At 32.5% G+C, this 14,982-nt stretch overlaps 1 protein-coding gene across 1 annotated transcript; it reads right to left on the bottom strand.

Annotated features, from left to right (window-relative positions):
• Positions 1–15: 15 nt before the first annotated feature.
• LOC116772545 (axotactin) lies at positions 16–14,726 on the bottom strand. Its single transcript, XM_061522285.1, is given in 31 exon segments — positions 16–362; positions 498–649; positions 726–849; positions 1,147–1,263; positions 1,491–1,643; positions 2,285–2,478; positions 2,652–2,855; positions 2,987–3,099; positions 3,179–3,258; positions 3,332–3,549; positions 3,982–4,185; positions 4,590–5,018; positions 5,465–5,712; positions 5,925–6,150; positions 6,614–6,787; positions 6,918–7,132; positions 7,761–7,972; positions 8,315–8,517; positions 8,650–8,798; positions 9,429–9,546; positions 9,661–9,705; positions 9,708–9,840; positions 9,986–10,600; positions 10,818–10,924; positions 11,284–11,568; positions 11,657–11,720; positions 11,786–11,937; positions 12,234–12,370; positions 12,610–12,832; positions 13,223–13,354; positions 14,550–14,726. Coding segments are annotated over 30 exon segments (5,514 nt in total). The 5' UTR covers positions 13,332–13,354; positions 14,550–14,726; the 3' UTR covers positions 16–251.
• Positions 14,727–14,982: the final 256 nt, after the last annotated feature.

Consider the following 14,982-nt stretch of genomic DNA (forward strand, 5'->3'; position numbering starts at 1 on the left):
AATTAATAGACAAAATATGGTATGTTTCAGAAAAATTTATTGAAGTGCATTACAAAATAAAGTTGTGTCTTTAAATAGTCACAAAAACACAAAATTTTTGGGATTCCATCGATTTTAAATCATGTGTATGGTCATTTTTGGTATAATGAAATCGGATGCGGGAAAATAAAACAACATTAATTTCATTACATTAGTAAGCAATTCACAAGACAGCCAAAATACTGATTGATATTATAGTTTCTGGTAGTAGATTATGCACTCGAAGTTAACTCTATAGAATTTTCTTCGCTTATTTTATTCGACAGCGTTGACAATTTTCTTACAACGTTGACAGCGTCAATTGATTCATTTTCAAAATGATCCTGTAACGAAATATTTACTAAATTATCTACATACTTTATATATTAACGTATATTTTTTTCATGCCTATCTCATTTCAATGTAAAGATTTGTTTTCTAGTGTATAATTATTATTTTAGAGCTTCGTTATGTCATACCGAGATATCATCTTCGTTATCCGTATTATTTTCTTCGCTTTCTTCTGAAGTATTTTGTTCCTGCTTTTCTGATTCGTCTTCTTCTTCTTCGTTTTCTAAAATTTCATCCTTTTCTTCAAGAGGTTGCCAAGCTATATCTTTATCTACCATATCTGCAAATAATTACAGAATATAAATCCATTTTCCCATTTTCCACATAAACTGTATATAATATTATTAAATCGTTACCTCGAAAACGAAGTGAACCTCTTCTGCTCGGAGGTTTTTCTTCATTCACTTCCACGATTATTGTAGGAACTAAGTCTATCACGACTCCATTTGCCTTTTTGTCGCCATTTTCTATTTCTTTTAGCTAAAAAGAATTAATCATATTTTTTAATAATAGAACCTTTTAAATGAAACTAATATTTTTCGGATAAACTACGTAACCGAAACGTCGGAGTATGTAGTTTTTTCCAAAAATAAATCCGAAAAATATTACTTTCATTCAAATAAATAAAACTCGCGAAAATCTTAGATCTCATTAAATAATAGAACCTGTTAAATGTAAAATAAACTGTACAATTTTTTATTAGTATTTTTTATTATTATTATTATAGTATTATCATTATTTATCGACGATTAGAGTAACAAAAGTTACTGAACGTACCGGTAAAAATGATGCCTGAGGATCCTGAAGCTTTGTAGCTTTTTCTTTACTGCGCATTATATTTTCATCAGTTTCTTTTTCCTGACGTAATTTGTAGGCTTTGTGTGTACGCCACATCTATAAGAAAAAAAAATCTTAGATAATTGTTATATAGAACATTAGCAATTTTTATGATAAACAATAATTACAAACATAAGTTTTATACAAAATATTAATTAAAAAACATATATTTTTAAAACCACAGTCGGTTGACTGTAAAAAGTTTACGCAAAATTTATTGAGAGGTCAAAGACAGGACGTAAATATTTTTGTACTGAGCTGCGAATATTTATTTTGGAACTCACGTGCGACGCTGTGTAACAGAGCCCCAATAAGAATATTACTATGAGCGCTATAAAGAATTTGTCTGTATTCTCTTCCTCAGTGTCTGGTTGCTGGTGCAGAGAATCGTAGGGCAGTCGGGATGGTGGATCCTCTACCCAAGTCTTATCTACACTCTATGACATATCATCATATTATTTATGGTCTAACAGATATTTTTTTTTCAATGGAAAAATAATTGCAAAATGTTAGTTTGTCAGAAAACAACTGTTAGTTTGTCAGAAATCAACTATAATTTTTATGGAGTTCTTAAAAAGAAAACAATGTTGAAACTCGATTAATTTTGTCTGTTTAATTTGAACTTTTTCTTTGTATCGTTAATCTGGTACTGTACTTAGGCAAATATCGAGCAATATCTTTATAGAATAAGAATTTATACGAGGTTAGCAAATTGCGAGTTGTGGTTTGAAAGTAGCGCCGGTAGGGGATAATCTGAGAAGTGACAGATTAGTGTGGTATGGAGTTATGGACATATTATGCAAAGGGATGAATGTCACGTAACAAGAAGAATGGTAGATATGAATGAATGTGGAGGGATTTGTTTGTCGAGGTAGACCTAAGAAAAGATGGATGGATTGCGTGAAGGATGACATAAGTAAAGGGGTGACCGTTGAGATGAGAGCTGATAAGCGAAAATGGAAGAGAAGAACATGTTGTGTCGACCCCACATAAAGTGGGACTAGGGCAGGGAGAAGAAGTTAGAAGAAGATCAAATTGTGAGTTTAGTTGTGTATTAAAAACTTCCAAACGAACATACGATAAGGAAGCTGCCGTTATGTGTAGCGCCAAGCTGATCGTGCTCAGGCCACGCTTCATCAAAGTCCGCGGAACACTGCGCGCTCCTCACACCCTGAGCGTTGACTGCGTTTACCTTTTCTGAGTCAGAACGCGTGAAAAGCATATACTCCTCTAGAGGTTTCATAACGTGCTCGTTTATTTCCACGAAAATATCTGAAATTTTCATGAATCAGTTATACAATTGTGGTGTTAAAAGTCTAAATATTTTGGTCGACATTATGAATTAAGATAACAATCATTTATCGCGGCCATGTTAATACGTCTTCATTAAGATTAGTCTTAATGTTATAATGAGATTTTTTGGTAGCCATTATATCTTTACTTACTAGAGAGGCATCCATTGTAACCCTTGTATATTTTAAGCCGTGGATCGGTAGTATTGAGTCCTCCTATTTGTACTTCGTTAGATCCAACGTCAAACACCTTCCACAGATCTTGTGGAGGTAACTTCTCTAATGGCACTTCTATTCTGTCTATTAAGAGTTTCGCTTCGTCATCTGACCTTGTATAATATACTGTATGCCGGGCGCCTTTAAAAAAACAATTATTATGCTTATCTTTACATTTGTGTTTATTTCTTAGGCATTGAATACTTTTTTTTTTTTGTCATGTAGTATAAAAATTTTCAGTATAGAGAGTGAGTTATTTTATGCTAGTTTACCGTTTAAAAAGTTTCTGTTCTTAAATTCTACTCCATACGCAGAATCTTCGCGATCTTCTTCAAATTTTAAGTAACCGTCTTGTGTTATTGCTACCAGAAGATAATAGCTGCGTCTAAGGAATAATTGAACATAAATAACATAGCTGAATTAAAATGATATAATCTGTAATTTAAAAAGTTTTTATGACGCACTTGTTTTCTGTTTGCACAAGCAATAAAACTGTGTTCTTTTGGCGAAGGTCGTTGCTGGAGAATGCCAACTTTATTTTAACCTAAAAAAAGATTTTAATGTAGGTATTTACATTATAATTATATTCAATTAATATACATAAGATTTTAACTTGCCTCAAAAATGGGACCAGATAAAACAAATTTCCTTTGTAAAATGCTCTCGCCATTAAAATCTGCTCCTTTCTCTTCCATACAGTATTCTCCAAAATAACTTGTTAATTCACAATCACAGCTGCTCTCTTGGTTTGTGAAGTCTTCGGTACAAATACCGCCATTTTTACATGGCTCGGAGTCACATTTCATATTACATTCTGGTAGTACACCTGTTAAATCTGTGGTTTAAAACAACATTTATTTTAAGAAATAAAGATAAAAAAGATAAAGAAACCATGTGATATTTTTTTCATCGGTATTTAACTGAAAGGTTAACATGTTTCTTAAATTTAAATTTGTATTATAGCTTTAAAGGTTTCAGATTTTTGTGATCTCTTTTGAGCGTTAATATTAGCTTTGGTACAATTATTTCCTTTGGTACAATTACATTTTAAAAACATCCTTATAAAAGTACATATACATTGTAAACTAACGATCTAGACGTCATTAACATAGTAGAGTATTAGTTAGAATATTACCACTCATAATATTTTTCGTATTTTTACCTTTCTCTTAAATAACCTCATACAAATCCGACGTCATATACAGAATATTGGTTATATATGTTAATCTCATCAATTAGTCTTTATTTTGTTTTTGGCTATTTTTACCTTGATCAATATTTTGCTGTGCCTTTTTAGACAGATCTACTACGTGGTCGGCGATTTTAAATCCTCTTACGCAGCCAACGTACCCTCCTTGTGGGAAGTTTTCTGCTTGCGATGCTAGATGAAGCGAGTATTGGTCATAGCCACCCAGGTTCATTTGGAAGTAGTCTGTGGGTGGCGCTGGAGGCCGTTGAGGTCGGATTACCTCTGGTATTCGGGGTGGGAAGAAAATTATTATTATTGAAAAGGTTACTTTATTTTTCATTATACTTATACAAAACTTTTGGAGTGCCTCTTATTTAATATACTCCTACTGTTATCTTTTTGACAGTAGGACAGGATTCGTACCTGTGACCAAGAATAATGTAATATCGTAAAGTTGCAACATTAACATTAATTTAAATTAATAGTTGTTGCTATTTATCTTCAGCACATGTATTTTTTACTGTGAAACCATTATTAGTTATATACCGTTAGCCGCAAGCAGTACTTCTATCAACATGGTTATGTTTAGGACCCATCCCTGCATTTGAATGAGTCCATCATTGTACTTATTTTCATTGCTCTACTCTAGCAAAGTTTTATTAAGACGTTTATTAAACATGACTCACCCAACTCCGGATTCTTCCACGGCTTGTTCGTGTAATTAGACAGAAGTTTAGCAACTTTATTTATAGTTGTATTCTTATCGTTAACATGCAAAGTGGTCGAGTTCTCCGTCCTTATGATTGCAATCTGAACACTTTCCCCTTTGTTAATTTTCTCGTAAGTAACATTCATTTTAACGATTTCATCTTCGTTATTAAACAGATATATAATTTCCGTTCCATTGTGTATGAAGAGATGTATGAAATTATTGAGATTGTCATTAGCGTACAGTACTAGTGCATTGTCGTCGTAAGTTCTCAGATTCATTAGGACGTTTTCTATCATCATCTTTTTTAATCTTGCTTTTTCTGCGTCAGTCGTGTTATCGACCAGGTAGTTTTTTTTCAAATAAGACTCCCTAGTTTGGAAGGTCAACGCTTTTTCATTGATATCTAGACAAAAATAAATATCAATTTAAAATGAAACTCGTGATCGCGAATACATTTAAAAAATATATATTTTAAAACACCCAGCAAAAGCTTTATTAATATTGTTCTATAAACATAATATAAGATATTTTGAAATGTATTGAGAAGTAATGAGAAAAATATATAAATCTTTTTTGGTCTTCGAATCTTTTTTGTTTATTTTACATTCACGGTGCGTTATAAAATATCAATTAGGCAAAGATTTAAAGTCGTGTTATGCAAATAGTAATTGCACTCGCAAATAACATTTCCTACTCAAGTAGGAAGCAATCGGCAAAATGTATGCTGTACTATTCATCTTCTGACCTTTTTTTTACTTAGAGCATACAAATAAAATACTATTGTATTTATTTTATTCATAATTTGACTATAAGAGGCGAAGTTTTAGTTATAGTTTTATTTACACATACTTTCTTCACAATGTTCACCCAAGTGCGCCCACGGGTTCTTGCAGATACACTCGTATGTGGACCAGAGTTCTTTACAAGTGGCTCTGTTCTGACAAGGATTAGGGACGCAAGATGGCTTGCAGTCTTTGATGATTTCAGATAAATGAACAGACATATAACTGTATATATCAAGTATTTCACCATTCACAACCAACCCTCGAAAGCATCCGATGAGACCTTGGTTGACAGCTGATTTCTTTAAATGTTCTCTGAAATTATTATTCATTATCTACGAGTATCTAAGTAGTACATAAAAAATATTTTATTAAGAAAACATTGCTCTTCGTTGCATAATATAGAATGATAACTGTTGAAACAAAGAAATGAAAATGTTGCATACAACGATAACGATTTGGGTAAATATAATTAAGATATAATAGGATTAACTAGATAGGAAATAAGCGAAACGATTGAAACTCACGCAGTCGCCCCTCCAATGAACATAGAACCCTCAAAAGGTCCGAACTCCTCCTCCAATAAAAGATTGAGCATCTGGTACTCAGTGTTGAGCATGAACCTCACGTGGTAGAAGTTGTAGTCGATCCAGATTTTATGCCATTCCCCTCCATTTAGTTTTCTCTTTGAGTTGATGACCAACTTCCGCGTGGTTCCCGTGTTGAGGGTGAAGTTGAAAGTTAATTCGTGTTCTGTTACAAAAAAATTGATATTAGAAGTTATCACCCAGTCAATCGGTGATAGATATATGATAGATTTTACCAAAATAATTAGCCAAAAAAATAGTTTATATACTGGTATTCTTGTAAAAACGTTTGTACAGATGATCGTTTAATATAACATCCACGAAACTAACATATCAGTATAATTTAAATTAATTTATACACATGTTGTTTGTTTAAGTTATACGGATAGGGGAGGGGAAACTTGATAAAGCAGCTGTTAATTATAGTTTTAAGACTCCCTTCCCCTCACTAATCCTCTTAATAACTCGTGTAACGTTAGGCTAACGACGCCGTTGATATTGTTATTGTTAGCAATTAATTTAACATCAACAAGGCGTCCTAAGACTTGACGACCTGTTAACTTAGTCAGAGTTTTGGATCAAAGAAGTTTGGATCCGAAGATAACAAACATTGAATATGTTATGCTTACCACTTGTTAAAGCGACCATGAACGATGGATAATTCGGTCTTATAGGCGGCTGGAATAACAGAATCGCACTTGTACCCGTCGTCCTAAAACTAAAAGCGATATCCCCCTTTCGCCATCCGGGCACCTCTATATAGGATTGCGATGTTGTGAACGTTACAACGTAGCGCTGGGTGTCTGTTATTCATATTAAAATAATAATTTTTTACTTAAATTATGATATAAATCTTCAAATTACCTACCATTTTCGGAATCGAAAATTGTGGTTTTATAATTAGATCAGAGTTTATTGTAGCGAAGAACTTACTCGTTTCAACACATTCTAAGGGACCTAACGTAATCCTGCCTTGCGCTTCTTCGGTTAAATCCTTTTGTTGGAGAAAGAACATCTCCGTTATGCCTAAGCTTTTGGGATCAACGAGTGTTCCTTCATCAGAGTGCCATTTGTTTTCGTTTGCGTCACAATTGCAAGATTTTGTTGGATTAACACAAGTTGCGTTAACCCCACAAGGACAGTAACCCCTGGAAATAAGGTTAATTCCATTAACAAAATGAATTCAACATTAGGTAAAATTTTTAAAGACGTCAGGGAAATCATAATCTCTATATTACAACTACATAATAGTATGTAATGGGTACGATCCTCTCTCGCACTTGGATTGTTGCTGTGATGTAATATTATACAAGTACGGTAATACAACATTAAGTTTTTAAATTCATTTACACAACAAAGTCGTTTAGTTATTCGTGCCAATACACGAGGCTGTCGAAATGAGGCATTATCGAAATTACATTAGCAAGGTGATTTATTTTACGATAAATTTCAATGAAAGGTCGTCTCGAAAGTCATTTACTAAATTATGGAGGTGGAATGAATGTGCGAAAAGGTGTATAGGGGGAAATTTAAAGTATTGCGGTTTTAGACCCAATATGTTAAGCATTGAACATATAAAAGGTTAACTTCCTTTATTACACTATGATATATTTAGACCAGGATTTTCTAATTCATAATGGAATTTCTGAAATAAATGATTTATGTTCCGCTTTATTGTTTACTTGCCTTTTTTCAAATATTCGTTAAAATCATATAAAACTTTTGTAATGGTTATTAAGTGAGAAAATAATCTCAAAGATAATAAATAATGCTTACTTTTTAACGTTTCCAATGTAATCGACGGTATCATTCGAGGATGATATAAACCATGTAGCACTGTGTAGTTCCAGAGGGGCCATGTTGCAGTCGTATTTAATATATTGACGGCAGAACAGCGAGTGTGAAATTAATTCTTGAAGCATTTCTGCTGTGAATTCTCTGTATTTTATATGAAAGCTAAAGTCTTGCCCTAGAGCTGATCTTACATCCTGGATTATCAAAATTAAAGAAGATATTTTATAAACACGTTGCATTTTTAAAATCGAATAAGGTTTATTGATAAACTACGTGGTCTTTTACATTAGCCTCTCTTTATGTCGGTCATTACTAGCTTACGTTACGAAACTCAACAGTAATAATCAAAGCGCATGTAAGGAGTTACCTATATGGTCAGAAAGATGCGCGTATTGTGTCACGTGTCTAAAACGTGCAATAAAAATTGTCAAAAAAGATTCTTACTAAAATAATGAGGGTAAAAAATGTTATCGTTTCTTTGTGTATTTGAAACAATAAGTTGAAGTGAATCATAAGTAATGTTATATTAGTCTCACCACTTGGCTTGGTAAATTGTGTTCCACCACAGTAGTAGATGAATCCGCTTCGATCTGGAATTCGCACTTCACGTGAGCTGGTGGAAATTTTCCATTACCATCTATATCTATCAAGTACACGTCATTACGTGTATAGCCCAGGAGAGCTAACTCTTCACAAGTCTTCCTGAAGGTAGCAAAATGGCAGTTCTCACCAATGTAGCCTACAATAGCAGTAAATTTACAAATATTTATAAATGTCCTATATTGTCTATATCTATGGTAACAAATTATTAGTAAGTCGAAAGTTTGATAGGCATGTGCATTAGCTATGCCTATAACTATTTTATAATTACCGGTGTTATCACAATTGCATATGACTCTGTCCTCCCGTATAGAGCATATACCGTCGTGCTCACAAGTGTTCGGTCTGGTGCAGGGGTCCACGTAGCGGCAGTCATCTATAGCCACTTCACCCACCACGCGTTCCGTATTTATAACGTATCTGTGAATTTTGTCTGAAGTAAGATATCTGATTTTTTATGGCATATTCTGCACCAGATATTTGTATAATGTTTTTGAAATTAACAATAGTGCAAAATTTTATGCCTTCTGAAAATTAAAGTATGATATGTTTATCACTTACAATTGGGTATTGCTTTAACCTCAAGGCTTCTTTAGTTTAATATCTAAATACAATGAACATAGTTAATTTGCAAAACTAGTCAAATCAATAAATTTCAGCAAAAATAGTAAAATCTTTCATTAAAAATGAATTAAGAGTACGGATACTTTGAGGATATTTCAATCCAAAAGGAATGAAATCATAAGATAGTAATTTAAAATAAATTACAGTCAATTTAGAACTTAATTATAATATTAGGAACAGAGATTTAATGTAGATGTGTAATTTCCGTCGGGTAATTCTATCAAAATGCCTAAAGCTGATTGAAATTTCGAATGACACAAAACGTTGGGCTGTGATGTTTGATAATTAAAATTACTTGGCCCTTGCCTTTGTAAAGTTTTAATTATACAATAATGATTCTGAATAAATGTCCAGAATAGCTGAAGTAATCAGTGAAGTAGTGATTGTGAAGTAGTAACCTAAACCTTTTGCTATGAAACAACATACCGTGGTTCAATTTGTAGGCCGTTGATTTTGATATTTCTCATGCACCCAATAAGACCTAGATTAGCTGATTTCAGTCCACTACCTATTACAATCTTATCTTGTAATTGAAAATCTAAACCTGTAAATGTGACAGAAGAATAACAAAAAGTACATTCAAAAAGTATTTCTTGTTTTTATTGGATGTATGTAGTCTAGATTTTTTAATTTATTTGAATAAAGAACGCGTTCTCACCGAACATCTGAGCGTGTTTGTTATGATAGTCCACAGTAAGTTTGATTCTCCTTTTCTATAATCCAATTCCACATTATGCCAGTCGTTGCTTACGTTAAATTTAACAGATTTTAGAACTGTTACATTTTTACCAACATCCGGTACTAGTTCGAACCGAATTTCTTCTTTGACCATTCTCACCTGAAATTTTTATTTCTGTACAAAACTTTATATAGAGTGCTACAATATTATTAAAACAAAATTCCTACTCAATGTGTATTGATTAATATGAGTAATTAATTTAAAATTTAACTGGGATAATGAATTACAACTGGTTCTTAATTACCTCGAAATAACCTTGTCCCGAAGTTATCTGACTGTAAGCTAGTACAGCCATATTCTTGCTAGTTTTAAAATCGAAAACCAGATTTATACTATTACTCTGATTCAAAGGCCACCATATGTGCGATGTGGCAAAAGGATATGTTATCGGGATTAGCTCTATATCTATATCTTCGAATTCGGGATCCAATACTCCAATATAATGGACCTTTGGATTATTCTGCTTCAACTCATACAAAATCGATACATCATTGTAGTAAACGTACTTGAGATTTCCAGCGAAATTGTTGAAAGATTTCAGACCTTTCATTTTGTGCAAATCTGGACCACCACAAATGTATATTTCTGGGTCGATGCAAACAAATCTCGCGTCGCCCGGTACTTCGTATATTGCGCTTATATTGTCGAGGTATACGTGAACTGTTTTTTCTTGCAATATAACAGTTATATTGTGCCACATATTATTATTTACTCTCACTCCTAAATAATCCTCTACTGGACCATCGCCTAAATCTATTTGTATACCGACTTTTTCCTGATGGATCGACAGTGCTATATAATGGTGTTTGTCATCTATTTGACCGCTTGCATAAAAAAGAGCGGAGTCGTCAAAACGTGTCTGAAATTTGTTTTACCTTTTAGTGATAGTGATATTGAAGGTCGATAGCGGATTTTGTTTTTTGATTGTTTTTTAATCAGCAAAATGTCGAATGTATAACAATATTTCGACTTGGATTTTATATGTTGCTAATATATTTATAGCATTTTGTATTTTAGTTTTACAATATAGATTAGTGTGGTATTTTGTTTTAAATATTTAAATAAAAATCGGGCACCTTAAAATGCAAGCTGACCCTTGTGTTTGTAGAATGAACGCGATCCTTCCAATCATAGACGCGGTAGGATACGTAGCTCGACCCTCGCAGTGTTAATATTGTCGCCGCTAATTACATCAATCGCAGTTATTTGACATAAAATATGGCATTGAGTTTCAATACAAAGGAATGTTAGATTAAAGTCAAATTGAGTATTATATCTGAATATATTATACAGTAGTGTACTTAAACAATACCAGCATACTAAATACCGAAATTAACGTGTTTTAATGTATTTTATTAGCCTTCGAACATCAATGGAAGGTGAAAATTATCGAGGACTGCTCGTTTCAGCTTTGGTTAGTTCAAATTGGCAATTTACTTAGCATAAAATTAATACGACAACCGATGTGTAAGTCAGGCGGCATCGGTCAAGGTCTGGTTATAATGGCATTATGAAATATTCTTTAAGATATTTAATACTCACTATACACATCACATAGCTGTTCCTCGTATAGAGTGCCAAAACAATCGCATCTGTACCCATTGTATTCGTTAATACATCTAGAACCTTCGAAGCAAAGGTTTTCCATGGTTTTACATTTGTCTATGCAACCTTCTTTAACGTTTTCGTGTTTTGTTGCGATCAACGGTACTATCGGTAGAAGGTCGGAGGCAGCTTTACCGGAACTAAGAACCATATCGCTGATGCAACCAACGAATGATTCAATGATATATTTCACTCCATGTAATTTTTCTTCAGAACTTAAACCTTAAAAAATAATATTGGTATTAAGTATTATTTTCAAATGTTATTGTTTTTCTAATTCATTGCAATATTTTTTTATATTCTCACTCACCTCCAATAAGTATAACTGAAGTTAAATTATCTGTTATTCCATAATTAGTATCGAAACTTAGTCCCTGTAATCATAAAATTGATATTACGCGTATCTATACTTCATAATTAAGGCCACTTCTATTCATACCTTTAGATAAACCTCTTCTTTTAAATTGTCTACTTTGGCTATAAGTCTTGCTCCATGCACATCTATGGTAACAACCACGCTATGCCACTGATCTCTGTTCAATGCTCTGCCAACTGTCACTGAGGTTAAGTGCTTACCAAAAACATGTACAACTGAAATTATTATTTTAAATTAAAAATAGTACTAAGACTATCCTCATCATTGAATATTACCTTTTAAATTCACTTTTAACGTTATTCGCGATTCTGTATTATCATGTAGTAAAATGTTATAAGTGAAAGTTTTATTTTTTGTACAACAGTTTTCAACATGGACATAAACAATAATAAATTCTTAATTTCGTTATGAAACTATGCATATTTATATCTTGAATACATATTTATTTCATTTTATTATTAAACAAAGATACTTCGATTTCATTCATATTTGACATAATATATTTATTTACCTTTAAGTTCACCTTTCTCAACTATAACGTATAATGCATAAGGCTGCATTTTGAACACTGGATTTTTAACATTGTGATAAACTAAAAGTCCGTGGGGAAGTCTTGTTCTAAATTTAAACGATATTTCTCTACACAATCTGAAATTGGAGCAAAATAAATTTTATATTTTTCATTTCTTCGGCCAAGTATTAAATTAAATACCTTTTACTTTAGACGACTTAACATTTCAATTAGAGCGACAGAAATAAATAGGATATAAAAATGTCATTTTTAAAAGGAAACTTTCCGACCTTTTGATACCGATTTGTAAAGGGAAGTTAGGGTGAAAAAGATTTCTTTTTTATTTATATTAATATGAAATTGAAAAATATAATACCTCAATTGAAATCGTTGGATAATATCACCGTCAAGCTGTATGTAGGTATTGTCCTTGGCAAACATAAAAGTCTGGTGGTGGCCTGATTCGGCGAAAGTCAGGAATCTGTCTCGATCGCTGGGTGGGATGGGAGGAATGATCGTGGCGTATGTAGATGTTGACACGTTAATGGTGGTTGGGAGAGGTGAGGTGGAAGTGGCAGGGAGGGTAGTTTGCTGTGGTGCTGAAAAATTTTAGTAATTTATCAACAGCCTTACATGTTACATAACTGGTTATTATAATTCATTTTCAAGGTAGACTATATTAAATAAATTTACTTATTTATTTTCAACAAACGTCTGCAGTTTTTAAGTTTCTCATTTTTCTGTGTGCCAATAATCCTATCGCAAGATTTTTGAATGAAAAGTCTCGATTTCAATTTGAACTCAATAAACTTGGAGCTCGTATGACATATTATATATCATTCTGATTGAGAAAACGTTCAAACTCATGGTTGTTACATTTCCAATATGGATATTAAACTTTTGTGGGAAATTTATTTAAGAATAAATACATATATGTATTTCTCATTTTATATGGTCTTAAAGTATGACTCTTAATGTTCTTTTCTTACCCTTCTCTTCTACTGCTAAATCTACTGGCAAACTCAAGTCAACATCAGCTATTCCATAGGATATGAGTATGATGGTGACGTATAAGCCTCGTCTTACCCGCAATCCCATCTTGCTCGATTAATGTCATTTATCTTCAACAAACAAAAAAAAACATTATTTAATGGGTTGCTATATGTGATTAGAATTAAAACTTTCTTTTAAATTCACTAAACTGTTAGGTTATCATAGCAGTATTTATGCCATTTTTTTGGGAAAAACGAGAAAAGTAATATACAGTGTGATTCAGTTTTAATGACTCGGATACCTTTCAATTGTTACGAAGCAAAGTTGTTAAGAAAGTAGAAAATCGAGTTTTGTATATTGACAGGCAGTAAAACGAACAGCTTTTAATTAAAGTTAAATCACTTCTTAAACGGAATACATTACGGTGTTACTTCTCAATAAAATCTGTTTTGCTAACAATTTATTATCACCAGACTATGTTCGGGATTTTCTTAATAAACTTATGTAACTGAAGACGTCATAGTACGACCGTTTTATTATTTTTCATCAATTTAAACTTAAATAAGAGCAGTAAGTTTATTATTCAGTTATATTATGTACTAGCTAATACTATTTAACACTTAAAATCTTTATGTCTTCGCTATGATAATTTTGTAAGCTAAGAGATATATAGGCATTCAATTTATTCATTGCTACATGGGATGTAACAGCTATGTATTCTTTACGTAGCCTAACAATTTTCTTAAAAATCCTTTCCGTTGTTGACACTTTCTTACATTTTATTTAAAACTGAACTCTTTTAAAACGTATATAGGGTTCATTTTTATAAGTTCAATTTTCGCATAGGGTATTCAGCGGAAATATGGAATCAGAGTGCACACACACTACTTTATGTCGGCTAAATATGACCAGTGTAATGTGACCCGTCTCGATCTCTCCATTTCTAAATCAAAGTGGTTAAAGAAGTCCTTTTTTGAAGAGATAAAGAGTTCAAGTGTTTTTGGATGTTATGCGTGGCTAAATTAACTCAAGTACAGTAGCGTCTCGGATGGTTTTGGGATGACAAAGCATAGAATTTCGAAATGAATTTAATAGAAATATATAATGTTAAATATTATCCCTTTAAATACCATGTTATTTGTATGGGAATATCTTAAAATAAAATACTATAGAGTCTGTAAGAAATAGAGTTTATAAATTTATGGAAATTGCAAATGGGAATTGAAATATATAATTGTAATGTAATTTTCACAGCATATTTGTATGATTTTTTGAATAACTGACTCTGAGCATGAAGCTAACAAAAATACATAAGATACTTACATGTGCAATAAAATATCTGAAAATATTAACAATAACTCACAATCTACAAACACTTTTACTTTCAGTTACAATCATATTAAAAACACACCTTACACACTTATTTAAAGTAAACTATAAAGATGGGTCATGTATTTCCATTGACGAGGAGCGCCGACCCGTCCCCCATCAGCGACAGAACACTGCTGCAGTTCAACAAATCGTAATGACATCTACAATTTGTCCTGACGGCTCTAACTCGGCTGTGTTCACACAGACGAGAGAAGCGATTATATATATAAGGATTTATTGACTACATTTGAAGCATGTAATGTAAAATAAAACCATGAATAATAAATACGTTAAAGCCATCTTTCTCCATTAAGGTAGGATATGGAAGCGTAAAGGAATGGGGATCCATCCATTACTTTTACGCTCAACTCTAGATATTAACATA

The sequence above is a fragment of the Danaus plexippus genome, chromosome 12 (genome assembly GCF_018135715.1).
Source record: "Danaus plexippus chromosome 12, MEX_DaPlex, whole genome shotgun sequence".
Lineage (NCBI taxonomy): Eukaryota > Metazoa > Arthropoda > Insecta > Lepidoptera > Nymphalidae > Danaus > Danaus plexippus.